At 46.9% G+C, this 26,365-nt stretch overlaps 1 protein-coding gene across 1 annotated transcript in view; it reads left to right on the top strand.

Annotated features, from left to right (window-relative positions):
* Positions 1-26,365, top strand: part of LOC309547906 (uncharacterized protein) — a gene marked incomplete at its 3' end in the record, with an annotated part of 2,014,734 nt that overhangs the window by 1,861,007 nt on the left and 127,362 nt on the right. The window contains exons 6-7 of the mRNA XM_082247906.1: positions 9,398-9,734; positions 16,692-17,020. Of these exons, the coding sequence (XP_082104032.1) occupies positions 9,398-9,734; positions 16,692-17,020 (666 nt within the window). The remainder of the gene's footprint in view (positions 1-9,397; positions 9,735-16,691; positions 17,021-26,365) is intronic.

Raw genomic sequence — 26,365 nt, 5'->3', positions numbered from 1 at the left:
GTCCTCAACTGACCGGGGTCCTGCAACACCATCCCTTTGATCCATCTCGGCTAGCTCACTGATCAGAGTGGCCTTGTTCTTTGTCCCACCGGTCACTCCACGGCTCTCAAGTAAGTCTTTCAGTGTGGCTCTGCTGCATAGCTGGTCATTGACTGTGGTGGTTTGGAGTGTCCCGGTAACTGGAGAGCAAATCCCACCGCTGCCAACCAATATGACGAGACTCTTGCTCGCTCCCTTCCGCTCTCCTGTCACTCTTCGGCTACTAGTGAGTCAGCTTGCAGATCGCAACGTCTGATGGTTCGGTCAACCAAGGCTCCGGGATCCGAACTACAGCTATGTGCCATTCGGAATCCATTAGAACAAACACAAGGCAGGCTGTATGTAAGTTCAAACAGGAAGACATTTATTGTACACAACACACTTTTATACAGAATTTGGAACATCCCGCCCCCAACAACCGCTTTCCTATTGGTCAATTGTAAAGTACATGTAGTCCTCCTTCAGATCCTCCTTAGCAACGCAAATGAGGACTTGAAAATGAGTCAGCAGGGATTGGTCCGATAGCTTGATTAGAAGGACTGTTATGTGTAATGAGGCAGAAGCCCCAGGGGGCAATCAATGTACACAATAGCCAGACACAGAACAATGGAGCTGTCTGGAGCCTTAAGACAGGGCAGAAGTCCCCCCACTGTGTAACAGATTTCAAGGAGGAACACTTCCGCATTCCAAGGTCCATGACATCCGCAAATACTGAGATTGTACTAGATATCCCCTCCTCTAGATCATTTATGAATAAATTAAACAGGATTGGTCCCAGGACAAAACCTTGGGGGACCCCACTTTCCACAACGGCCCAATCCGAGTACTCCCATTAATCATCACCCTCTGGACTCTCCCCTGGAGCCAGTTCTCTATCCAGGTACTCACCCTATGGTCCATACCTACCTTCCTTAGTTTGTACAGTAAGCGTTTGTGGAGAACGGTGTCAAATGCCTTTGCAAACTCCAGATACACCACATCTTCAGGCCTTCCTTTATCCAGATACACCACATCCACAGGCCTTCCTTTATCCAGATACACCTCATCCACAGGCCTTCCTTTATCCAGATACACCACATCCACAGGCCTTCCTTTATCCAGATACACCACATCCACAGACCTTCCTTTATCCAGATACACCACATCCACAGGCTTACCTTTATCCAGATACACCACATCCACAGGCTTACCTTTATCCAGATACACCACATCCACAGGCTTACCTTTATCCAGATACACCACATCTTCAGGCCTTCCTTTATCCAGATACACCACATCCACAGGTCTTCCTTTATCCAGATACACCACATCCACAGGCTTACCTTTATCCAGATACACCACATCCACAGGCTTACCTTTATCCAGATACACCACATCCACAGGCCTTCCTTTATCCAGATACACCACATCCACAGGCCTTCCTTTATCCAGATACACCACATCCACAGGCCTTCCTTTATCCAGATACACCACATCCACAGGCCTTCCTTTATCCAGATACACCACATCCACAGGTCTTCCTTTATCCAGATACACCACATCCACAGGCTTACCTTTATCCAGATACACCACATCCACAGGCCTACCTTTATCCAGATACACCACATCCACAGGCCTTCCTTTATCCAGATACACCACATCCACAGGCCTTCCTTTATCTAGATACACCACATCCACAGGCCTTCCTTTATCTAGATACACCACATCCACAGGCCTTCCTTTATCTAGATACACCACATCCACAGGCCTTCCTTTATCTAGATACACCACATCCACAGGCCTTCCTTTATCTAGTGTGACAGGAAGTCAGGTAAATCTGGGAGTGTAGTCACAGAGAGCCGACACATTCCAACCTGGATTGGAAAGTTCACTAATTACTATAGGGTGTCGGCTGCAAAGGTAGCCAGAACTGTCTAAGGAAGTTGAAAGGCCTTCAGCTGTTCAGAATGAGGAAATGAAGGCTTCTATAATTGTCCAAAGGAAGTCTGAGGATTGCTGTCTCCTGAAGCCATGTGGGCTGGGAGAAGGACAGTTAGACGTGTGCCTCCCGACAGGATGTGTGGGCCTGGGAGAAGACCCCCCCCCCCCCCCGGAGTAATGTGTACCAGGGAGGGTAACCAAGTGTGAAGATGTCTCAAAGGTGAGAAGACGAACTGTTTATGTGTGAAAGAAACAAAGGACTGTTTTGCCCTGTGAAGATATTAAAACATGGACTATTGATTGTCTGCTGTATGATCAGCCAAGTCTGCCCAACAGTAGGTTGGGGACAGACTCTTAGGTAGGTTCCAGAGTGAGTAGGTAGCCGCCCACAGAGGCAAGGATTTATTTTGTCTTTTATTTTATTTTGCTGTTTTTGATGCTTGCAGTCTGGTGAAGAAAAAGCATTAATAAACCAAACTGTTGTTTGCAAGCACTTATCGGCTATCTTCTTGTGAAAACGCACCCCCCATGGGGTCATCCACACCCGCCACCGAGCTAATCCCTCACATAAGAGCTTTCACCTCACTGGCTAGCATCTGGGAATAACAATGTAATTCTGCCACACAGGCTTCTTTCTCCTTTAACTGCTGCTGGACACGTTGGGCTTCCCCTTTCCAACTTTCACAGTCCGCACGCAATTCATCTAGCACATTGCTCAAAGTAGTGAGCTCATACACAGTACTCAGTAATTTAGCCTCTCTTTCACTTGTCTCGTTGTCGCTGAGAACAATGTCGTTTTCAGAGCGACATTCTGTTCCTGCGACTCCTGCAGGTCTATTTTTGTAGCTTCCAAAGACTGAAGACTTTTTTTCCAGCTGATTTTGCAACTCCAACATATCACACATACTTTGCTTCTGCAAAGTCTGAATTTCACTTTCCTTTTCCATGAGGATGGTATCTTTCTCCATTATAGTCTCTCTGCGTTTGTGCAACTCAGAAAAAAGAAGAGCAGTGGATTCTTCCCACTGGAACACCTGAGCCTGCACGTTTTCTATGCTCCATCCAAAGCAATTCCAGGGCTCATTCCTTTTCTTCCATTTTCCATTGCAAGGCATCCAACTCAGCCCTGCACACATACTCGGTTTCCTCCAAACCGATGGCCTCCATTGGCTGCTGGCGTCTCTGTTTCCAGCCTGCCATGCTCTCTTGGTGAGCTTGTTGTTGAGCTGCAAAGCTCCGCTGAAAATCCGCATTTTCCTGCTGCTGAGCAGCATTTGCCTGCTGTTGGGCTGCATTCGATATAATCAGTTGTTTCAACATCTCCTCCATTTTGGGCTTACTTTCCACCTGAGAACACTGTGTCTCCATAACCGTTTCATTTACACCAGTGTTGCCAGGGCCAACAACTTTTCTCTTTAGCCGATTCCGTTCAGGCACGGATGGGGCTCGTTCAGACGGTAGCATCCCCTCCATCCATAGAATCCGGTCTCTCATTTCAGCGATCCTTGCATCTTTCAGGCGTTTGGATCGCCCCATCTTTAGTCACTCCACAAAAATTTTTTCAAAGTCCAGCAAAACTGTTAAGACCACTGTCTCTTTAAAACTTAGTAGTTTTTCCTCTCTCTTGCAGGATCTCTTTTCCTGTGCACACAGTTTGTGCAGTCCCTTGCACCAGACACAACAAAGTTCATCAAAAATTTTGAGACCGCTGTCTCTTTAAAACACGTTTTTTTTTTTTTTTTTTTTTTTATTTCTTTCAGGATCTTCTCTCCTGCACACATAGATTGTGCAATCTCGTGCACCAGACAAAGTTCATCAAATGGAAGATGAGAAAAATGGCTTCCTGGAACAATTTACAGAGGAGGAGGAAGCAAAGAAAAACCTATCAGAGCAAGTCGCAACATTGCAAGCTCAGATAGCCGTTATGAAAAAACGCATGGAAGAAAGCATTTGTTCATTAGAGAGTGTTGAAGTTGTGAAAAAGAAACTGCAGAAAGACCTTGAAGTTGCTAATCAACGCTATGAGAAAAAAAATAGCTGCTTATGACAAGCTTGAGAAGACCAAGACAAGACTTCAGCAGGAATTGGATGAACTGAGTGTGAATCTGGATCACCAGAATCAGATTGTGTCCAACCTGGAGAAGAAGCAAAAGAAGTTTGATCAGATGCTTGGTGAGGAGAAGACTGTGTCTGCAAAATATGCAGTAGAACGCGACCGTGCAAAAACGGAGGCGCGTGATAACGAGAGCAAAGCCCTGTTCTTGGCTTGCTCCTTGGAGAAAGCTCTAGAGTGTAAGGTTGAACTAGAGAGAGTTAACAAACAGCTGTGTATGGAAATGGAAGAATTGGTCAGCTCCAAGGATGATGTTGTGAAAAGCGTTCAGGAGCTAGAAGAGTCTAAGCGAGTCTTAGAACAGCAAGTAGAAGAGACGAAGATTCCGTTGCAGGAACTGGAAGAGGAATTACAGGCAACAGAGGATCTGTCCCAAAGAGGGGATAGTGTGCCTGATGCAGTTTTTAAAAGGATCAGAGTTTTGGGGACTGTCCTGAGTGAGCCTCAGAAATGTGATGACATGTGGCTTGAATCACCCCTTTGGAATAAACCGTTCCTTCAAAAACTTCAAGCATTGGAAAATGTATCATTAGAACTTCAGCAAACAAAGAAGCTGTTTAAGAAATGTGGTGATTTCTCAGTTCAGGCTGAAAACCTAGTGGAGAAAACTAAAGCGGAGAAAACTAAAGCAAGTGATATAAATCTGGGAGAAAAAAGCAAACGCCACCTAGTGGAGAAAACTAAGGCTGTTGGTGAAAACGTGAAGCAAAGGCATTTCAAGTGCCTTTCAGGGAATATTTCCAAAATGGAACTGGTGAAAGACAGGTGGCAGAAGTTTGATTGTGATCTTGAGATGCATTCCATGTGGAATTCAGATAGAGAAAAGGAACTAGGTGACCTTGAGCGGTCAAATAGTTCAGCAGAAAGTGCATTGAAGAAACCTGTAAAAGAATGTGTTGCAGTTCCATGCTTCTTCACTGATGCAGAGAGGAGGTCTATAATGGATACCACCCAGATCGCTGGGTTCAACTGTGTTGTTGCCTATCACCCCTATGTTGGTTGAAGGAAAGTTGATGATGTTCTGGTTGGCTACTTCTGTGAAGAGTTTGGCAAGAAATATAAACTGGATATATAATCAAATAGTAGGCCTTTACTGCGACTCGCTCAGGAGGGCGAAAAGTTTAAGAAGTGGATGAGTGCAAATGCTTCAGATCTGCCTATGAATATGAAATGTTTGGTGAATGATAGTGATGTCTCTGGGAAAAGGAACAGGGGTCACTTTGAAGAAATGTGTGACAGCCTGTTATCTCAATTGGAAAATCCTCTGCACAGAATCTTAGAGCAAGCCAAGCTCAAGAAGGAAGATCATTCCCTTTTACAACAAAAAGTCAATGATTGTGTACAGCTGTATGGAGAGGCAACTCAAGTCACAGAGGGACGTCAAGAGTCCCTACTTGGAACAAAGCTTAGTGAAGCAGAGGTTCTCAAAGTGTTGTGGAAATCATTTGTTGATTGCAGAGAGAGGGGGCTCAAGAATGTTGAAGACATTAAGACTAGCACAATTGAGTTGCCTATGGATCACGGTCCTCCATGGCGGATAGGACAAACTTGTATGCAAGACAAACTTGAGAAGGAGCGAAATGATGCCAAAAATGCAGTAGAAAAATGGGTATATGAGATGAGAGACAAACTGTGTTGCATTTATGAGAAATCTGTCAATGAAGCTGACAGAAACAGTTTCATCCACAAGCTTGAGGATACTAAGAGGCGTATCAGTGAGTGTCAAGAGCAGTGCCTGACACATGCATGTCTGGAAATATGTGTCCCAACCCTAGGGTTGAAACAAGAGGGGGGTATGTGACAGGAAGTCAGGTAAATCTGGGAGTGTAGTCACAGAGAGGAGACACATTCCCACCTGGATTGGAAAGTTCACTAACTACTATAGGGTGTCGGCTGCAGAGGTAGCCAGAACTGTCTATGGAAGTTGAAAGGCCTTCAGCTGTTTGGAATGAGGAAATGAAGGCTTCTATAATTGTCCAAAGGAAGTCTGAGGATTGCTGCCTCCGGAAGCTGTCTCCTGAGGCCATGTGGGCTGGGAGAAGGAGGACAGTCAGACGTGTGCCTCCCGACAGGGTGTGTGAGCCTGGGAGAAGACCCCCCCCCCCCGGAGTAATGTGTACCAGGGAGGGTAACCAAGTGTGAAGACGTCTCAAAGGTGAGAAGACGAACTGTTTATGTGTGAAAGAAACAAAGGATTGTTTTGCCCTGTGAAGATATTAAAACATGGACTATTGATTGTCTGCTGTATGATCAGCCAAGTCTGCCCAACAGTAGGTTGGGGACAGACTCTTAGGTAGGTTCCAGAGTGAGTAGGTAGCCGCCCACAGAGGCAAGGATTTATTTTGTCTTTTTATTTTATTTTGCTGTTTTTGATGCTTGCAGTCTGGTGAAGAAAAAGCATTAATAAACCAAACTATTGTTTGCAAGCACTTATCGGCTATCTTCTTGTGAAAACGCACCCCCCCCCCCCATGGGGTCATCCACACCCGCCACCGAGCTAATCCCTCACACTAGATACGCCACATCCACAGACCTTCCTTTATCCAGATACACCACATCCACAGCCCTTCCTTTATCCAGATACACCACATCCACAGGCCTTCCTTTATCTAGATATCCTTTATTCAGATACACCACATCCACAGCCCTTCCTTTATCCAGATACACCACATCCACAGCCCTTCCTTTATCCAGATACACCACATCCACAGCCCTTCCTTTATCCAGATACACCACATCCACAGGCCTTCCTTTATCCAGATACACCACATCCACAGGCCTTCCTTTATCCAGATACACCACATCCACAGATCTTCCTTTATCCAGATACACCACATCCACAGATCTTCCTTTATCCAGATACACCACATCCACAGATCTTCCTTTATCCAGATACACCACATCCACAGCCCTTTCTTTATCCAGATACACCACATCCACAGGCTTTCCTTTATCCAGATACACCACATCCACAGCCCTTCCTTTATCCAGATACACCACATCCACAGCCCTTCCTTTTTCTAGATACACCACATCCACAGGCCTTCCTTTATCCAGATACACCACATCCACAGGCCTTCCTTTATCCAGATACACCACATCCACAGATCTTCCTTTATCCAGATACACCACATCCACAGATCTTCCTTTATCCAGATACACCACATCCACAGATCTTCCTTTATCCAGATACACCACATCCACAGGCTTTCCTTTATCCAGATACACCACATCCACAGGCCTTCCTTTATCTAGATGGCAGCTCACTTCATCATAGAAGGTTAATAGATTGGTTTGGCAAGAACGATTTTTTATGAATCCATGCTGATTACTACTTATAATACCATTTTCATTACTAAAGTCTTGTATGTGGTCCCTCATCATCCCCTCCTGCTGGGAATCCGTTGCTGGGATCACTTTTATTAGACGCAGAATCGCCCACATAAATAAATGATGCAGGATGATGGCAGCTAGCTCCTCCCATAACGTCGGTATTAAATGTCAAAGTAATGAGGTATATACTAGTGATCGACCGATATCCGTTTTTCATTGCCAATACCGATATTTTGGCCAATGCATATCGGTATTGATAGGTACAGGTACTCATGTGGAGGGATCGGGGGTCTAAAAGACCCCAAACCCCTCCTCTGCACTTAAAAGCATTCAAAACACCAAGTTTAGCTGTTTTGAATGCAGTCATTTTTCTTAATCTGGTGCTGAGTACCGGGAAGTGATGTCATGACTTCCCTTCATTGCTTATATCTATAATCTGTAGATATGTGAGGGGAATATTCAATAACATTTGTAAATGGAAATATGCTGTGACATCATTTTACCCTTACATGAGGAATATTTGGAATATCGGTAATATCGGCCAGTTCCCGGGGCCGATATTGACTTTTTCCGATATATCTGTATCGGCCCTCCTTATATTGGTCTTGCCGATAATCGGTCGTTCCCTAGTATATACAAAAGGTGTATAATGAGAATCTATAGAGGCTCACACACACTAGCAGCGCTTAAATAGAACTAAAATGCCCTCTATAAAACGTGTGCAAAAATAATGCACCCTATGATGTCTCATATAAGTGCAGACCAATGTCCATTCAAAGTGAGTAATATGCACAGATGCTGTATATATGTTGAGAGTTCATAAAGTGCACTGGATCCTGAGGTAGAAGTCTATAGACCACCAGTGGTAATTACTGCCGTATCTGGACCACCGTCACCACACCTCCAAACGTGTCCCCCTAGGTAGTCAAAACTCACCAGAACCTGGGAAAAAAGACCGCCTTGAAAAAGATCTTATTCCATATCATGGTATGTGGATCAAAGGCAACTGTTCTCCGGATTCACCAATAGCAGATAATTGAATCAGAACCTCAACGCAAAATGCACAGCAAAAGTCCTCGGAACATGTGAGAAAAGAAAGGGGAGGACCAATCGTGTAATTCCGTAAAAAATACACTTTATTAAAATGTTCCCATTCCCCATATATTAAACTCACAAAGATGCAACTTGGTTAGTAGCATGTAGAATACGTAAGGAGTCTGTAGTGTGCCGGTAACTCACCGCTACCTCTGATGACCAGGGGAACCCGAGAGCCGGAACACCGACTTCCACGTGACAGCTGATGGATGCGTGCTCACGCCCTTCCATCTGTCACGTGGAAGTCTGTGTTCTGGCTCTCGGGTTCCCCTGGCATCAGAGGTAGCGGTGAGGGCATTTTAGTTCTATTTAAGCGCTGCTAGTGTGTGTGAGCCTCTATAGATTCTCATTATACACCTTTTGTATTTGATTTTATTTTTATAGCGGCAGCTTTTAATCTTTTATTCATATTCTTAGCGCTGGGTTGAGTGGGTGTTTTATCACTAACTCCTATTTTTACGTTCCTTAGTATATACCGTATACTGTGGGCGGTCAGCAAGTGGTTTAGACTGAAACATGTTGGCATTCAGAGATAGTTGGTGGAAGTTTAAAGAGATGATTGCTTAGTTCTCCAATCCCAGCGACAATCGCTCTCAGTCTGCTGCCACTTAGATTGTGTCCCGCAAGCTGGAAAATCTTTGTGCCGGGTGAGGCTGAGAGCGGCGTTGTTGGGTATCAGTGACAGCGCGGTGTGAGGAGGACCTGTCATTTGTCACAAGTTGGTGAAGGTGACAGAGGTCTGACCCACGTTTGTCACATGGACATCTTGGAGAGGGTTGGATTTTTTATTCATTAGTCTCATGGGATTCCAGATGGTTCTCCATCAATGTGTGTTATATGAGGGGGGAGGGGAGTGTACACTGTGACCTGACTGGGATCTGTATTCTGTCTGTGCAGGAATTGGTGTTCAGGAGGAAATATTCACCCGGCTGGGATCTGACCTTCTCATCCCCATCAGACGCCATCTCACCCTCAACCATACAGATACAGAGAGATGTGACCGGATTACATGGTACTATAAGAACTCTCCTGGAGACTGGGAAGAAATAGCTGAACACAGGGAATGTGATCTGTCTTATCTAAGCTATTTCCCCAATACAAGGATATCAGAGAATGGAAGTCTGATCATATCCAATGTGACTCTGTACAATGATGGGAGATACACTGTGATTATATACAACTCTGCAGGAGACCTTATACAGAGAGATGAGTACAGTGTCCATGTAGAAGGTAAGTCCCATCCAATCCCCACCTCCAGTCCTAGCAGTGTCCTCCCCGCTCCGTGTCTTTATATCCATACATTATATAGTAGAAGATCTGGGAGAGACGTATGTACAATGTCCTCTGCTTACTGCCCCACCCCCACCATTCCCTGTGGGTTCCCATCTGCAGTGCTCAGCCCTCCTGAAGTTCCTGTGACCTGAACTGTGCAGACATAGTACAGGAGACGGTCAGAGACTGCAGACATAGTACAGGAGATGGTCAGAGACTGCAGACATAGTACAGGAGATGGTCAGAGACTGCAGACATAGTACAGGAGATGGTCAGAGACTGCAGACATAGTACAGGAGATGGTCAGAGACTGCAGACATAGTACAGGAGATGGTCAGAGACTGCAGACATAGTACAGGAGACAGTCAGAGACTGCAGGCATAGTACAGGAGATTTCTGATAGACCCAGTTTGCGGTGTTTGTGATTTAACCACTTTAGGACTGCTCATGTTGTTGCTACTGCAGCAATGCGGCCGCCCTGGGTCTGGCGACATAGACCTACGTCCCAGATTCCTCTCTCTCTCGACGGCGCACACACGGCACCGGAGTCTCTCTCCTGTATTCAGACACAGTGAGAGTCGGTCCGGAGGAGGAGATGCAGTGATTACCGTCTCTCCTCCCCCGATCGCGGGAAAGAGTGAGAAAATCCGCCCACTTGTGTAAACAAAGCAGACGGATCTTCTCTGTGACAGGCAGGGACAGATCACAGGATTCAGCATAGCTCAACCTACGATCTGTGTCTGTGTCACACAACCCCCTCCCCCCACACACGTCAGTAAGCCATGAGGCATACATTTAACCCCTTGATCACCCACAGTGTTAACCCCTTCCCTTCCAGTGTCATTAGTACAGTGACAGTGCATATTTATAGCACTGATTACTGTAGTAATGTCACTGGTACCCCTAAAAGTGTCAAATGTCAGTTAGGGGTCCGATCTGTCCGCCGCAGTCCCGCTAAAAAAAAATTGTAGATCGTCGCCATTACTAGTAAAAAACAATAAAAATGACAAATTTTTCCCGTAGTCTGTAAACGCGATAACTTTTGTGCAAACCAATTAAAATTTGCTTATTGCGTGTTTTTTTTTTTTTTTTTTTTTTTTAATTTACCAAAAATATGCAGCAGAAAACAAATTGGCCTAAAATGTTAAAAAATTTTGATCTGTAAATTTTTTGGGGGAATGTTATATATCAATTTTATGTGAAAAATATTTTTTTTTTTTCAAACTTGTCGCTCTTTTTTTTAAAAAAATTAAAAATTGCACAGGAGATCAAATACCACCAAAATAAAGCTCTATTTGTGGGGGAAAAAGGACATAAATTGAATTTGGGAACAGCGTCGCACAACCGCGCAATTGTCCGTTAAAGTAACGAAGTGCCGGATTGCAAAATATGGCCTGGTCAGGAATGGGGTAAAATCTTCCGGTCTTAAAGTGGATAAAAATACGCTTATTGTGAATTTTTTTGTCAGACATGTAGCTAAATACATTTTGACCTAAATATATGACAAAAATTTAATATATTGGATATTTTTTGACTGTCAAAGTAGAAAATGTAAATATTTTGCAAAATTTTTGCTCTTTATTCATTAATATTGCAAAAAATGAAAAGCGCAGAGGTGATAAAATACCACCAAAAGAAAGCTCTGTTTGTTGGGAAAAAAGGAAGTAAATTTAGTTTGGGTGCAGCGTTGCATGACCGCGCAATTGTCAGTTAAAGTCACGCAGTGCCAAGTTGAAAAAAGTGGCCTGAACGTTAAGTAGGAAAATCCTCCGGTCTTAAAGTGGTTAAACACCATTTACATATGTGGGCGTGACTTACGTATGCGTTTGTTTTTGTGCGACCACAGAGGAATGGGGAGCTTTCATTTTTTTTCTCTTCATTTTCATTTTTTATTTTGACACTGTCCCTTTATTTATTGATCACGTTTAGACCCCGTTCACACTGGGGCGACCTGGTCGCCATAGGTCGCCTTCCATAGAGAAGCTGTGGACCCGTTCTAATAGGAGCGACACAAGTCGATCCGACTTAGAAAAAGGGTCCGGAGCTTCTTTGGGGCGACCCGGAGCGACCTGCATTGACTTCAATGTTATGAAGACCGTGGCGGCCGCTCCGAGGTCGCGGTGCGAGCTGCGCACTGCGACTTCACAGGTCGCCACTGAAAGTCGGGTCGCTCATATGTGAACCGGCTCTTATTCTTATTATATGGAAAGTAAACATCTCTTGTAACAGAAATAACCATGACAGCTCCTCTTTATGGAGAGATGTGGAGTCAACGAGACCCCCAATCTATTTTCTACCTTTAAGTGTCGGGTCACACTTGTGCGATGCGGGAAGGCTGTGAATTCACAGCGTGTTACCGCATCGCAAACGCACATCTGGGAGTTCACACTGCCATATGCGATACGCAGGGGGTGTCAATGAAATGTTAACGATACCCCCAGTTTGAGCGCATATCGCAGTGCGATCTGACAGTTCGCACAGGATCGGATCACACAAGTGTGAACCACTGTGCGATCCGATCCTGATGCGGCTGAAAAAATGGGTCCTGTGCGTCTTTTGTGCGGGTGCAGTGCGAATTTCAGCCATAAAAAGTGTATGGCTGAATTCGCACCGCACATCCGATCGCATGTAATGAAGGAGCAGTGCGCTCTGATATTACATGCGATCTCCGCATTCGCAAGAGTATGAACTGGCACTAAAAGAAAAAGAAAAAACTACAGTGCCTTGCGAAAGTATTCGTCCCCCTTGAACTTTGCGACCCTTTGCCACATTTCAGGCTTGAAACATAAAGATATAAAACTGTAATTTTTTTGTGAAGAATCAACAACAAGTGGGACACAATCATGAAGTGGAATGAAATTTATTGGATATTTCAAACTTTTTTAACAAATAAAAAACTGAAAAATTGGGGGTGCAAAATTATTCAGCCCCTTTACTTTCAGTGCAGCAAACTCTCTCCAGAAGTTCAGTGAGGATCTCTGAATGATCCAATGTTGACCAAAATGACTAATAATGATAAATAGAATCCACCTGTGTGTAATCAAGTCTCCGTATAAATGCACCTGCACTGTGATAGTCTCAGAGGTCCGTTTAAAGAGCAGAGAGCATCATGAAGAACAAGGAACACACAAGGCAGGTCCGAGATACTGTTGTGGAGAAGTTTAAAGCCGGATTTGGATACAAAAAGATTTCCCAAGCTTTAAACATCCCAAGGAGCTCTGTGCAAGCGATAATATTGAAATGGAAGGAGTATCAGACCACTGCAAATCTATGAAGACCTGGCCGTCCCTCTAAACTTTCAGCTCATACAAGGAGAAGACTGATCAGAGATGCAGCCAAGAGGCCCATGATCACTCTGGATGAACTGCAGAGATCTACAGCTGAGGTGGGAGACTCTGTCCATAGGACAACAATCAGTCGTATACTGCACAAATCTGCCCTTTATGGAAGAGTGGCAAGAAGAAAGCCATTTCTTAAAGATATTCATAAAAAGTGTCGTTTAAAGTTTGCCACAAGCCACCTGGGAGCAGTGGCAGCTGGTGAAGTTTTAAGATGGTGGGGCGCAAGACCCCGCCCTTCCATTGTGACCCCTCCCATTTCTAAGAAGCCCCACCCCTTATAGACTCCACCCATTTTGTCCACTGTATTTTGCTTGCATGAACAAATTCTCCCAATATATCACATATTAAGGGGTCCATCAGAACTAGTATATCCCATAATTATTTTATGGGATATACTGTGAGAGACACCCTATTATGGGATACACTGACTGAGAGTGGTACAAACCCCACAGTACAGACCCCCCCCCAGCACAAACCCCTCAAGCACAAACCCCCACAGTACAGACCCCTTAGCACAAACCCCACAGTACAGACCCCCTAGCACAAACCCCACAGTACAGACCCCCTAGCACAAACCCCACAGTACAGGCCCCCTAGCACAAACCCCACAGTACAGGCCCCCTAGCACAAACCCCACAGTACAGGCCCCCTTAGCACAAACCCCACAGTACAGGCCCCCTTAGCATAAACCCCACAGTACAGGCCCCCTAGCATAAACCCCACAGTACAGGCCCCCTAGCATAAACCCCACAGTACAGGCCCCCTAGCACAAACCTCACAGTACAGGCCCCCTAGCACAAACCTCACAGTACAGGCACCCTAGCACAAACCCCACAGTACAGGCACCCTAGCACAAACCCCACAGTACAGGCACCCTAGCACAAACCCCACAGTACAGGCCCCCTAGCACAAACCCCACAGTACAGGCCCCCTAGCACAAACCCCACAGTACAGGCCCCCTAGCACAAACCCCACAGTACAGGCCCCCTAGCACAAACCCCACAGTACAGGCCCCCTAGCACAAACCCCACAGTACAGGCCCCCTAGCATAAACCCCACAGTACAGGCCCCCTAGCACAAACCCCACAGTACATGCCCCCTTTCAATGTAGTGACCAGCGTACATGCCCCCTTCAATGTAGTGACCAGCATACATGCCCCCTTCAATGTAGTGACCAGTATACATGCCCCCTTCAATGTAGTGACCAGTATACATGCCCCCTTCAATGTAGTGACCAGTATACATGCCCAGTACAATGTAGTGAGCAGTATACATGCCCCTTTCAATGCTGAGCGCCACAGCATTGTCCCCAATCATTGCAGAGCGCCACAGCATTGTCCCCAATCATTGCAGAGCGCCACAGCATTGTCCCCAATCATTGCAGAGCGCCACAGCATTGTCCTCAATCATTGCAGAGCGCCACAGCATTGTCCTCAATCATTTCAGAGCGCCACAGCATTGTCCTCAATCATTGCAGAGCGCCACAGCATTTTCCCCAATCATTGCAGAGCGCCAAAAGCATTGTTCCCAATCATTGCAGAGCGCCACAGCATGCCCCCAATCAATGCAGAGACCAGCGTGCGTGCTCCCTTCAATGTAGTGTGGGTTCCCCCTGAGACACTTACCTGGCGGCGGCTTGGCTCCCGGCGGCGGCTTCTCCTCTCCTCGAGACTCCGTCCTCTTCTGCGGCAGCTCGGCTCCCAGCGGCGGCTTCTCCCCTCCTCGAGACTCCTCTTCTGCAGCGGCGGGAAGGTGACCGGGCGGTGACGGTGAATGACTGATGCACGCACCGGCACTGCCCCCAACGAGGTCAGCAGGGATGTCCTGAATCATGATTGGTCCAGGCTGGAGTCTGGACCAATCATGATCCAGGACATCACAAAAGGGGGGGGGTTGTAGCGCAGTGCTCTGCGCCACAGTTACTCCCCAGAAGGCCGCCAATCGGCGCCTCTGCCGGCTGGAACCCCCTCCCCCCCCCCCCCCCATAGCAACCAATGAGTCCGGCGCCCCTAGTGGGCAAAACATTTGCCCACTAGGGGCACCAAACCTGTGGAAGAAGGTGCTCTGGTCAGATGAAACCAAAATCAAACTTTGTTTGGCATAAATGCAACACAGCTCATCACCCTGAACACACGATCCCCACTGTCAAACATGGTGGTGGCAGCATCATGGTTTGGGCCTGCTTTTCTTCAGCAGGGACAGGGAAGATGGTTAAAATTGATGGGAAGATGGATGGAGCCAAATACAGGACCATTCTGGAAGAAAACCTGATGGAGTCTGCAAAAGACCTGAGACTGGGACGGAGATTTGTCTTCCAACAAGACAATGATCCAAAACATAAAGCAAAATCTACAATGGAATGGTTCACAAATAAACATATCCAGGTGTTAGAATGGCCAAGTCAAAGTCCAGACCTGAATCCAATCGAGAATCTGTGGAAAGAACTGAAAACTGCTGTTCACAAACGCTCTCCATCCAACCTCACTGAGCTCGAGCTGTTTTGCAAGGAGGAATGGGCAAAAATTTCAGTCTCTCGATGTGCAAAACTGATAGAGACATACCCCAAGCGACTTACAGCTGTAATCGCAGCAAAAGGTGGAACTACAAAGTATTAACTTAAGGGGGCTGAATAATTTTGCACGCCCAATTTTTCAGTTTTTTATTTGTTAATAAAGTTTGAAATATCCAATAAATTTTGTTCCACTTAATGATTGTGTCCCACTTGTTGTTGATTCTTCACAAAAAATTACAGTTTTATATCTTTATGTTTGACGCCTGAAATGTGGCAAAAGGTTGCAAAGTTCAAGGGGGCCGAATACTTTCACAAGGCACTGTATATTTTGGCACTTTGACTTTAAAAAAGAAAACGTCTTTATTCCGGAGAACCAGAAGTGACATCAGAGGTCTCTCCAGTCCTCCAAGAGCATAGAGCCGAGTGGCGGCCATCTTACCCTCATTGACTTCCTGCCTATCCATCACCCGGATAACCACCGGGGCGGACCTCTCCCACCACCTCTAAATGTGATCCTGCGGGGAATCCGTTGCTGGGATCACTTTTATTAGACGCAGAATCGCACACCGAAAAAAATGATGTGGAATGATGGCAGCTAGCTCCTCCCATAATGTATTAAATGTCATAGTAATGAGGTATATACTGTATACTGTGGGCGCTCAGCAAGTGGTTTAGACTGAAACATGTTGGCATTCAAAGATAGTTGGTGGAAGTTTAAAGAGTTGATTGCTTAGTTCTCCAATCCCAGCGACAATCGCTCTGTCTGCTGCCACTTAGATTGTGTCCCGCAAGCTGGAAAATCTTTGGGCCGGGTGAGGCTGAGAGCGGCGTTGTTGGGTATCAGTGACAGCGCGGTGTGAGGAGGACCTGTCATTTGTCACAAGTTGGTGAAGGTGACAGAGGTCTGACCCACGTTTGTCACATGGACATCTTGGAGAGGGTTGGAGTTTTTATTCATTAGTCTCATGGGATTCCAGATGGTTCTCCATCAATGTGTGTTATATGAGGGGGGAGGGGAGCGTACACTGTGACCTGACTGGGATCTGTATTCTGTCTGTGCAGGAAGAAGAGTTCAGGAGGAAATATTCACCCGGCCGGGATCTGACCTTCTCCTCCCCATCAGACTCCATCTCACCCTCCGCCGTAGAGATAGATGGAGATGTGACGGGATTTCCTGGTTCTATCAGAAATCTCCTGGAGACTGGGAAAGAATAGCTGAACACAGGGAATGTGATCTGTCTGATGTCAGATATTTCCCCAATACAAGGATATCAGAGAATGGAAGTCTGATCATATCCAATGTGGCTCTGTACAATGACGGGAGATACCGTGTGGAAATACACAACTCTGCAGGATACATTATACAGAGAGATGATTACACCGTCCATGTAGAAGGTAAGTCCCATCCAATCCCCACCTCCAGTCCCATACTTGCCAACTGTCCCATTTTTGCCAGCAAATATTAGCCTGTCCTAGGAAATTTATATTGTCCCTGGAAGCGCTCGTTAATTGGCTGCCTGTAAATGTTACGCAGAAGTAGTGCAGCTGAATGGGAGAATTATTCCAACTCTGCTACTTTCACCTTAAGTTTGAAATTCCCTTTTCATTTTCCTGTAATTCTCTCTTTATTGAGTAGACCCTATAATCTGATAAGTAGGCGGAGATTATTTATGTGGAGAGGGTGGAGCTTCAGGGAAGTGGGTGTGGTAAGTAATTGATAGCTGTGCTGCAACGTGTCCCTGGAATTTTGTTTCAAATGTTGACACTAGGGTTGATCGGACACCTAGATGTCCGTGTTCGACGGGTTCGGCCGAACTTTAAAAAAAAGTCCGGGTCCGTGTCCCGGACTTTTACCGAACTTTTCCCGGACACCGAACCCCATTGAAGTCAATGGGGACCCGAACTTTCAGGCACTAAAATGGCTCTAAAACACCAAAGGAAAGGGCTAGAGTGCTGCAAATGGCAGCAAAACGTAATTAAGAGCATGGCAAGTGCTCTGCAAACAAATGTGGATAGGGAAATAACTTAAAACAACAAAAAAAAAACAGAAAAATAAAACAATGTTCTTCTTCATCTCTGAAGGACGAGGCCCATATGGAGTAGGAGGGAGGTTGAGGTGGTGGTGGATGTGGCGGTGTCATAGGCGTGCGCACAGGGTGTGCCGGGTGTGCCTGGGCACACCCTAATCACCTAGGGCACATAGCATTGCCAGTGAGGAGATGGGAAAGATCTCCCTCGGACCTGCTCTGCTCTATTTCTCTTTGCCAGCAGGGAGAGTAATGTATCGGGGCCATGTACATGTAGGCAAACGCATGCATGTGTATTTCAACTTTGGGGTGCACACCTTAATGTAATAGGCTGCGCACACCTATGGGCGGTGTAGGTGGAAGCGGCGGTGGAGGAGGACCAGGGCCGGATTAAGAGCATCATGGTCTTGGTGCTGAGGATTTTGAAGGGCCTTAAGGGCCGTGCCTTGCCATGCACCCAGAGGAGGAAGGGTGCAGCCATGCATGCCTAATTCAACATGGGATGCTGTCTCTGAAGCCCATAAACACATCCATGCATCGGCAACTGTCCCTCCTTGTCCGGCCTTCGCGCTGTGTGGGGAGGTTCTGAGGGTGCTGCCTGGGGAAGCGAGCATAGAAGCCAGACTTCTGTGTTTACAAGTGAAAGAAGAGCGGTCACAGTGAATATGGCCAACCCGGGGCCTATATAAAAGGTAGGGGCCTGGATCTGCAGCTCCAATAGCCCCTACGTTAATCTGGCCCTGAGGAGGAGGACGAGGTAGCCAACACTGCTTCTTTTCACAAATTTTAAATGAGGGTACACCCCAAAAGAGTGAGAGAGCAAAAATGGAACAATGGGTGGGTAAGGTCGGTATCCATTGCTATTCTGCATAAGGTACGGAAAAGTCCCGTGGGATCCATGCCTGGTTCATTTTAATGAACGTGAGCTTGTCCACATTGTCTCTGGACAGGCGGCTGCGCTTATCTGTTATAATGCCCCCAGCCGTGCTAAATACCCGTTCAGATAATACACTGGCTGCAGGGCACGCCAGCACCTCCAAGGCGTAAAGGGCAAGCTCAGGCCATGTGCCCAATTTGGAGACCCAGAAGTTGAAGGGGGCAGACCCGTCATTCACTACATGTAGGCGTGTGCACACATACTGCTCCACCATGTTGGTAAAATGCTGCCTCCTGCTAAGACGTTCCATCTGAGCTGCTGGTGCTGCTGTTTGTTTTGGCGTGCTGACAAAGCTTTTCCACATTTCGGCCATGCTAACCCTGCCTTCTGAGGTGCTGGCGGTGCCCTGGTTGCGTTGGCGACCTCCTCCTCTGCCTTGTGCTTCCACTGTGGCCCCGCTGTCAGATGGGAATGCCAGCAGCATGGCGTCTACCAGCGTGCGCTTGTACTCGCGCATCTTGCGATCGCGCTCCAGTGAGTGAATTAAGGACGGTACGTTGTCCTTGTAACGGGGATCCAGCAGCGTGGCCACCCAGTAATCAGCACAAGTAAGAATGTGGGGCAACTCGGCGGTCGTTGTGGAGACACTGCAGCATGTAATCGCTCATGTGTGCCAGGCTGCCCAGAGGCAACGAAAGGCTGTCCTCTGTGGGAGGTGTATCGTCCGTGTCCTCTGTATCCCCCCAGCCACGCACCAGTGATGGCCATGAGCTGGCCTGGGTGCCACCCTGCTGTGAACATGGTTCCATCTCCTCCTCCAGCTCCTCCTCCTCCTCATCCTCCTCATTCTCCAGAACTGTGCCCCTGCTGGACAATTGTGTCCCTGGCGTTTGTGTGTGCAGGAACCCACCCTCGGAGCCCCTTGCGAATGACTGCCCTGAAAGCCTTGGAAATGTTACCTCTTCATCCTCCTCCTCCTCCTCATCCTGTGCCACATCCTCTTCCATCATCACCCGAATTGTTTTTTCAAGGAGGCATAGAAGTGGGATAGTTAAGCTGAGAACGGCGTCATCGCCACTGGCCATGTTGGTGGAGTACTCAAAACAGCGCAACAAGGCACACAGGTCTCGCATGGAGGCCCAGTTATTGGTGGTGAAGTGGTGCTGTTCCGCAGAGCGACTCACGCATGCGTGCTGCAGCTGAAACTCCACTATGGCCTGCTCCTGCTCGCACAGTCTTTGCAGCATGTGCAAGGTGGAGTTCCACCTTGTGGGCACGTCACATATGAGGCGGTGAGCGGGAAGGCCGAAGTTACGCTGCAGCGCTGCCAGGCGAGCAGCAGCAGGGTGAGAACGCCGAAAGTGCGCACAAACGGCCCGCACTTTCTGCAGCAGCTCTGACATATCGGGGTAGTTTTTAAGGAACCTCTGCACCACCAAATTCAGCACATGCCCCAGGCAAGGGATGTGCGTCAAACCGGCTAGGCCCAGAGCTGCTATGAGATTTCGCCCGTTATCGCACACCACCAGGCCGGGCTTGAGGCTCGCTGGCAGCAACCACTCATTTGTCTGCTGTTCCATGCTCCTCCACAACTCCTGCGCGGTGTGTGGTTTGTCCCCCAAACAGGCAAGTTGTAAAACTGCCTGCTGTCGTTTACCCCTGGCCGCGCTGAAGTTGGTGGTGAAGGTGTTACGCTGTCCGGATGAGGAGGCGGTAGAGGATGAGGAAGCGGAGTAGGAGGAGTTAGGAACAGGAGGCAAACTGAAGCGCCCTGCAATCCTCGGTGGTGGCAGGACATGCGCCAAATTGCTATCCGCCTCAGGCCCATCCGCCACTGCATTTACCCAGTGTGGCGTTCGGGAGATATAACGCCCCTGACCGTGCTTACTGGTCCACGTACCGGTAGTTAGGTGGACCTTGGCACAGATGGCGTTGCGCAGTGCACACCTGATTTTTTTCCCCCACTTGGTTGTGCAGGGAAGGGATGGCTTGCCTGGAAAAGTAGTGGCGGCTGGGCACGACGTACTGTGGGACAGCCACCGACATAAGGTTTTTAAAACTGTGCGTCTCCACCAGACGGAATGACAGCATTTCAAAGGCCAATCATTTTGAAATGCTGGCATTCAGGGCCAGGGATCGCGGGTGGGTAGGGGGGTACTTCCTCTTCCTCTCAAGTGTTTGGGAGATGGAAAGCTGAACGCTTCCACGGGACATTGTGGAGATGGTTGTTGGTGACCCAGGTGGTGGTGTTGCTGACAGATCGTCTGTTTGCGGGGTGGCAGGTGCCGGTATCGCTACAGATGTGGCTGGAGCGGCCAAGACTGCAGCAGAAGAGGAAGCAGGATGAGCCAGAGACGTTTCTTGGTTTTGAAGGTGTGTACTCCACTGCAGCTCGTGCTTTGTACTTAGATGCCTGATCATGCAGGTTGTGCTCAGGTTGAGAAGGTTTATGCCTCGCTTCAAGCTCTGATTGCACAGGGTGCAAACCACTCGTGTCCTGTCATCAGCACATTTTCTAAAGAACTTCCACGCTAGAGAACTCCTTTGAGCTGACTTTGGTGCGCTCGTTCCCTTGCTGCGTTGGGCAGTAGCGGGCGTAGTGTCTAGGGCACGGCCGCTCCGCTTCTGCACCCTGCTCCCTCTTCTGCTGTGCTGGTGGCTCTGTGCGACCACCGCCTCTTCCTCCAAACTACTCAGGTCACCTGCATGACGTTCATTCCATGTGGGGTCGAGGACCTCATCGTCCTCCACATCATCTTCCACCCAGTCTTCACCCCTGCCCTCCTTGTCGGTCTCCACAATGCTGAACGCCGCAGCAGTTGGCACCTGCGTTTCGTCATCATCGGAGCCGTGCTGCGATGATCCTTGCATCTACTCATCTTGAGAAATAAGTGGTTGGGCATCGCTGCACTCAATCTCTTCCACTTCTGGGGCAGGGCTAGGTGGATGGCCCTGGGAAACCCTGCTGACAGAGTCATCAAAAAGAAGAAGAGACTGCTGTATGGCTTGGGGCTCAGACTGCTTGCCTGATTTGCAAGGGGGTGAGGTGAAAGACGGTTGGACATCGGCTGCAGGTGCCAACTGTGACCTTTCTGCAGTAGACTAGGTGGGAGACAATGTGAAGGAACTGGAGGCACTGTCAGCAGCAAACCAATCTACTATCGCCTCCACTTGTTCTGACCTCATCACTTCTAGGGGCGTATGATGCCCTACCAAATACTGATGCAGGTTCTGTCGCCTACTCACACTTGAGGAAGGTGTTTCACTTGTGCGTGTAGCTGGCACAGATCGACCACGTCCTCTCCTTGCAACAGGAGCTCTACCAGCAGCACCACGACCCAGGCCACGGCCCCTATTTGACGGTCTCCTCATATTTCTGTAATTTAAGATCTTGCCCTAGAAAGGTTTTTATTGAATAGCGGAATAGGAAATATGATCCAAAAAAGTGTATGTATCTCACACGTACACAACCACACTAGGCCCCAATTACTATTGTTTGTACCCCTAAAAGGATGGATGAGGAGTAGGAGGAGGAGTATGGAACAGGCAGCACCCTCAAATCTTCAGAAGTATGAGATTGTGTTCACTGTACCCCACAAAGATTGTGTTCACTTCACCCCACAAAGATTGTGTTCACTGTACCCTTAAAGGGTTTTGTTCACTGCACCCCAAAAAGGATGTTGTTCACTGCACCCCAAAAAGATTGTGTTCACTGCACCCCACAAAGGATTGTGTTCACTGCACCCCACAAAGGATTGTGTTCACTGCACCCCAAAAAGATTGTGTTCACTGCACCCCAAAAAGGATTTTGTTCACTGCACCCCACAAAGATTGTGTTCACTGTACCCCCCAAAGATTGTGTTCACTGTAACCCACAAAGATTGTGTTCACTGCACCCCAAAAAGGATTTTGTTCACTGCACCCCACAAAGGATTTTGTTCACTGCACCCCAAAAAGATTGTGTTCACTGCACCCCAAAAAGGATTTTGTTCACTGCACCCCACAAAGATTGTGTTCACTGCACCCCAAAAAGGATTTTGTTCACTGCACCCCACAAAGATTGTGTTCACTGCACCCTAAAAGGATGTTGTTCACTGCACCCTAAAAGGATGTTGTTCACTGCACCCCAAAAAGGATTGTGTTCACTGCACCCCAAAAAGATTGTGTTCACTGCACCCCACAAAGATTGTGTTCACTGCACCCTAAAAGGATGTTGTTCACTGCACCCCACAAAGATTGTGTTCACTGCACCCTAAAAGGATTTTTTTCACTGCACCCCAAAAAGATTGTGTTCACTGTACCCCCCAAAGATTGTGTTCACTGTACCCCCCAAAGATTGTGTTCACTGCACCCCACAAAGATTCTGTTCACTGTACCCCACAAAGATTGTGTTCACTGCACCCTAAAAGGATGTTGTTCACTGCACCCCACAAAGATTGTGTTCACTGCCCCCTAAAAGGATGTTGTTCACTGCACCCCACAAAGATTGTGTTCACTGCACCCTAAAAGGATGTTGTTCACTGCACCCCAAAAAGGATTGTGTTCACTGCACCCCACAAAGATTGTGTTCACTGCACCCCACAAAGGATTTTGTTCACTGCACCCCACAAAGATTGTGTTCACTGCCCCCTAAAAGGATGTTGTTCACTGCACCCCCAAAAGATTTTGTTCACCGCACCCCACAAAGGATTTTGTTCACTGCACCCCAAAAAGATTGTGTTCACTGCACCCTAAAAGGATTTTGTTCACTGCACCCCAAAAAGATTGTGTTCACTGCAGCTCACACACAGAAAAATGGATGTGGATCACTGACACCTGCCTATCTCCTATCCCACACCACACAGCAATATCGATTTGTAGTTTGTAAGACACAGTTTCCTTAAAATTCAGCAGCAGCCTCTCCCTAACAGGCTTGAGAAGAGATTGTAGATCAGGATTGAGTGCAGAGTCACATAAACAAAGGAAATATCAGCGCAGCGAGGATAATATAAAGAAAAATGAAAGCAGCTGCACTCTCAGGTCAAAATACAATACCTGTCCGAAAAATAATAATAAATGCAATAGAGCAGCGCTAAAAAAACACATACAAATCTAATAATGAAATAAAATAAAATAAAAACAGAGATGGTCCATGCAGAAGCCCGTGATGAGGGTGAGCCACACTTTCTGGCAGGATTAACAGGTGCTCTAAGTGATAATATATCCACCACCGGGTGCAATGGCCTCTCACCTTAAACTTGTAAAGTATAGGCATGTAACTCAAACTCTCCTAGATCGATCTTCCCTTAAACACAGGCAGCAGGATGGGTCTGTATCCCTCTTGTGCTCCACCACATAAGGACTTCACACTGACCCAGCAGACTGCACACTGATCTTAGGACGGACTTTACCAAATGACCACTAAAAGGACTTCAACCAGCAGCTCTCCTCAAGACCATGAAACAGGGAAAGAAGACCGGGCAAGCCCATAGTGTAATATAGCCAAACACTTTATTCAAAATAAAATAAGGTAAAGACAGCCTCTTACTTTGTGTATGGGGTTAAAATCGCATAAAATAACATTCCAGCTGTACCGTCGGGACCCGTGGGTGCCTCGCCGGATTTCCAAACAACAGTGGGCGACGTCAGTTAGCTCCGCCTTCCCCCCGGACGCGTGTCGTCCCCCAATGGGCGGGGACTTCTTCAGCGGTGTGTAAAGGCTTATTCTAGACGTCGCCCCTTAAGAATACCGACCTGTCCACTGATTGGACAAGCGGTATCAGTCGCCTCATTGGTCGGCCTCCCCTGCCTGGACATCCATAAACTACTTCCGGGATCATCACGGCGGAAGTGACGCTGCCCTGCATCTGGAGACCGCCCAATCGCCGCTCTCTGGTTGGATGAGCGGTCCGGACATTATTACTGGCTCGTCTCCCGTAGTCATAGCAGCAGCGGACGCCGCCGCTCTGTATAGAGAGGAGGCGTCCGCACCGGAAATCGGGGGACCGCCCTTTCATTACTCAATAATGAAAATAGAAAAAAACGATGCTGCATCGCCCTACTGGGGGTTCATGGTACCGCCCTATGTATATGCAAATTGCCAGCATGTAAACATAACTCAACATCTGAAAGGCAAGATAAAATCCTGCTACTCTGGGCTTCAAAAAATTATATTAAAACCAAAGTGTAAAACACATAGTAATTATAAATATAATTAAGCCTGTAACTTTCCAATCATGTGTACATAATAAAATGGGGGTACAGGGGTTAAATATAACCCAAAGCTCTCGGCCATATAAAGAGAAGGAAAAAGTGGGGGTAATATTCATAACATGCTAATATGCTAAAAAATATATATATATATATATATACCTCCACACCCCCCATGGCCTACTCCCCTCTATCATAATAAATAAAATGTACACCTTAACAGCTAAAAAACCATACTATACTAAAAAATGGAGCCAAAGGACGTCCCACTGTTGTCTGGATCACAACAATTATTAAAAGAAACCGTATAATGGTATTAAACATCACATTAAAAACTAAAAACAGCAAATAGTATTATCTATCAGATATAAAACAATTTAAATCAAACTCAACGTTCAGACCCCGGGGTACCCCCACTTTAGTCTCATATATCCAAAAGGACTCACGTTGACTCAATTTCCTAATCAAATTGCCTCCCCTCCAATGTCTATGGACTCTTTCAATACCCCAAAACTTCAAACTCCCAGGATCTTTATTATGGAATTTTTTAAAGTGTTGGGTAACGTGGTGGGGGGTTTTACCCTTTTTAATACTCCGAACATGCTCAGCGACCCTAGTCTGTAGGGCCCTTGATGTCCTACCTACATACTGCAGGCCGCAGTCACATTCTAACATATATACTACGCCTGTAGTCGAGCAAGTGATCAGGTCTTTGATTACATAGCTACTTCCTGTTGCTTTTGCTATGAACTCCTTCCTACGTTTCTGATTCCTTTTGGCTGTTTTACATACCACACATTTGCCGCAGGCATAAAATCCTGCTAGATACGGCAACAGTTTGTTGTTAGTCTGTGTAGGTGGGTCAACGACCCCTGGGGCCAAAAAACTCCTGAGGGTGGGTGCCTTCTTGTACACAAAAGATGGTCTGGCAGGTATAATAGCTCCCAAGGTTTTATCCTGTTGAAGGATGGGCCAATGTCTACTAAAAATCTTTTCAATCTTTTTATACTGGACATTGTAATCTAGTATGATTCGTATCTCATCCTTCTTAGGTTTATCTACCTTGGGGGCAGTGGATAGAAGAGACTCTCGATTGATAGCCTGGACAACCAACCTGTCCTCCTCCAGTTTATCCTTGCAATATCCTTTTTGTATGAATTTGTCACAAAAAGCCTTTGATTGTGATACAAAATCCGTGTCAGAGGCGCAATTGCGCCTTAGACGCATAAACTGCCCTTTGGGGATATTGCAGAGCCATGTGCGGTGATGGCAGCTATCTAGTGGGATGTATGCATTACGGTCCGTAGGTTTTGAAAAATTGGAGGTGGTAATACTATTTCCGGTTGCCGTAATGACCAGATCTAAAAACACAACCTTTTCCTTGCTGGTAGTCCAGGCCAAAGAAATGTTTTTGTTGTTAGAATTCAATCTATCCATGAACTTATTCAAGCCCTCCATGTCCCCTTCCCAAATAAGGAACATATCATCTATATACCTTCTATAACATGTTAGCTCAGGGGGACGGTCTTTAAACACCACTTCTTCCTCCCAGTGGGCCATGAAAAGGTTGGCCACACTGGGAGCGAAGCGTGCCCCCATCGCCACACCTCTGGTTTGAAGGTAATAGGTCCTGTTGTACCAGAAGTA

Source organism: Pelophylax lessonae (genome assembly GCF_965119305.1).
Source record: "Pelophylax lessonae genome assembly, chromosome: 2".
NCBI classification, from domain to species: Eukaryota; Metazoa; Chordata; class Amphibia; order Anura; family Ranidae; genus Pelophylax; species Pelophylax lessonae.
Note: the sequence above shows the minus strand (reverse complement) of the source record. Positions and strands in the feature narration are given on the sequence as shown.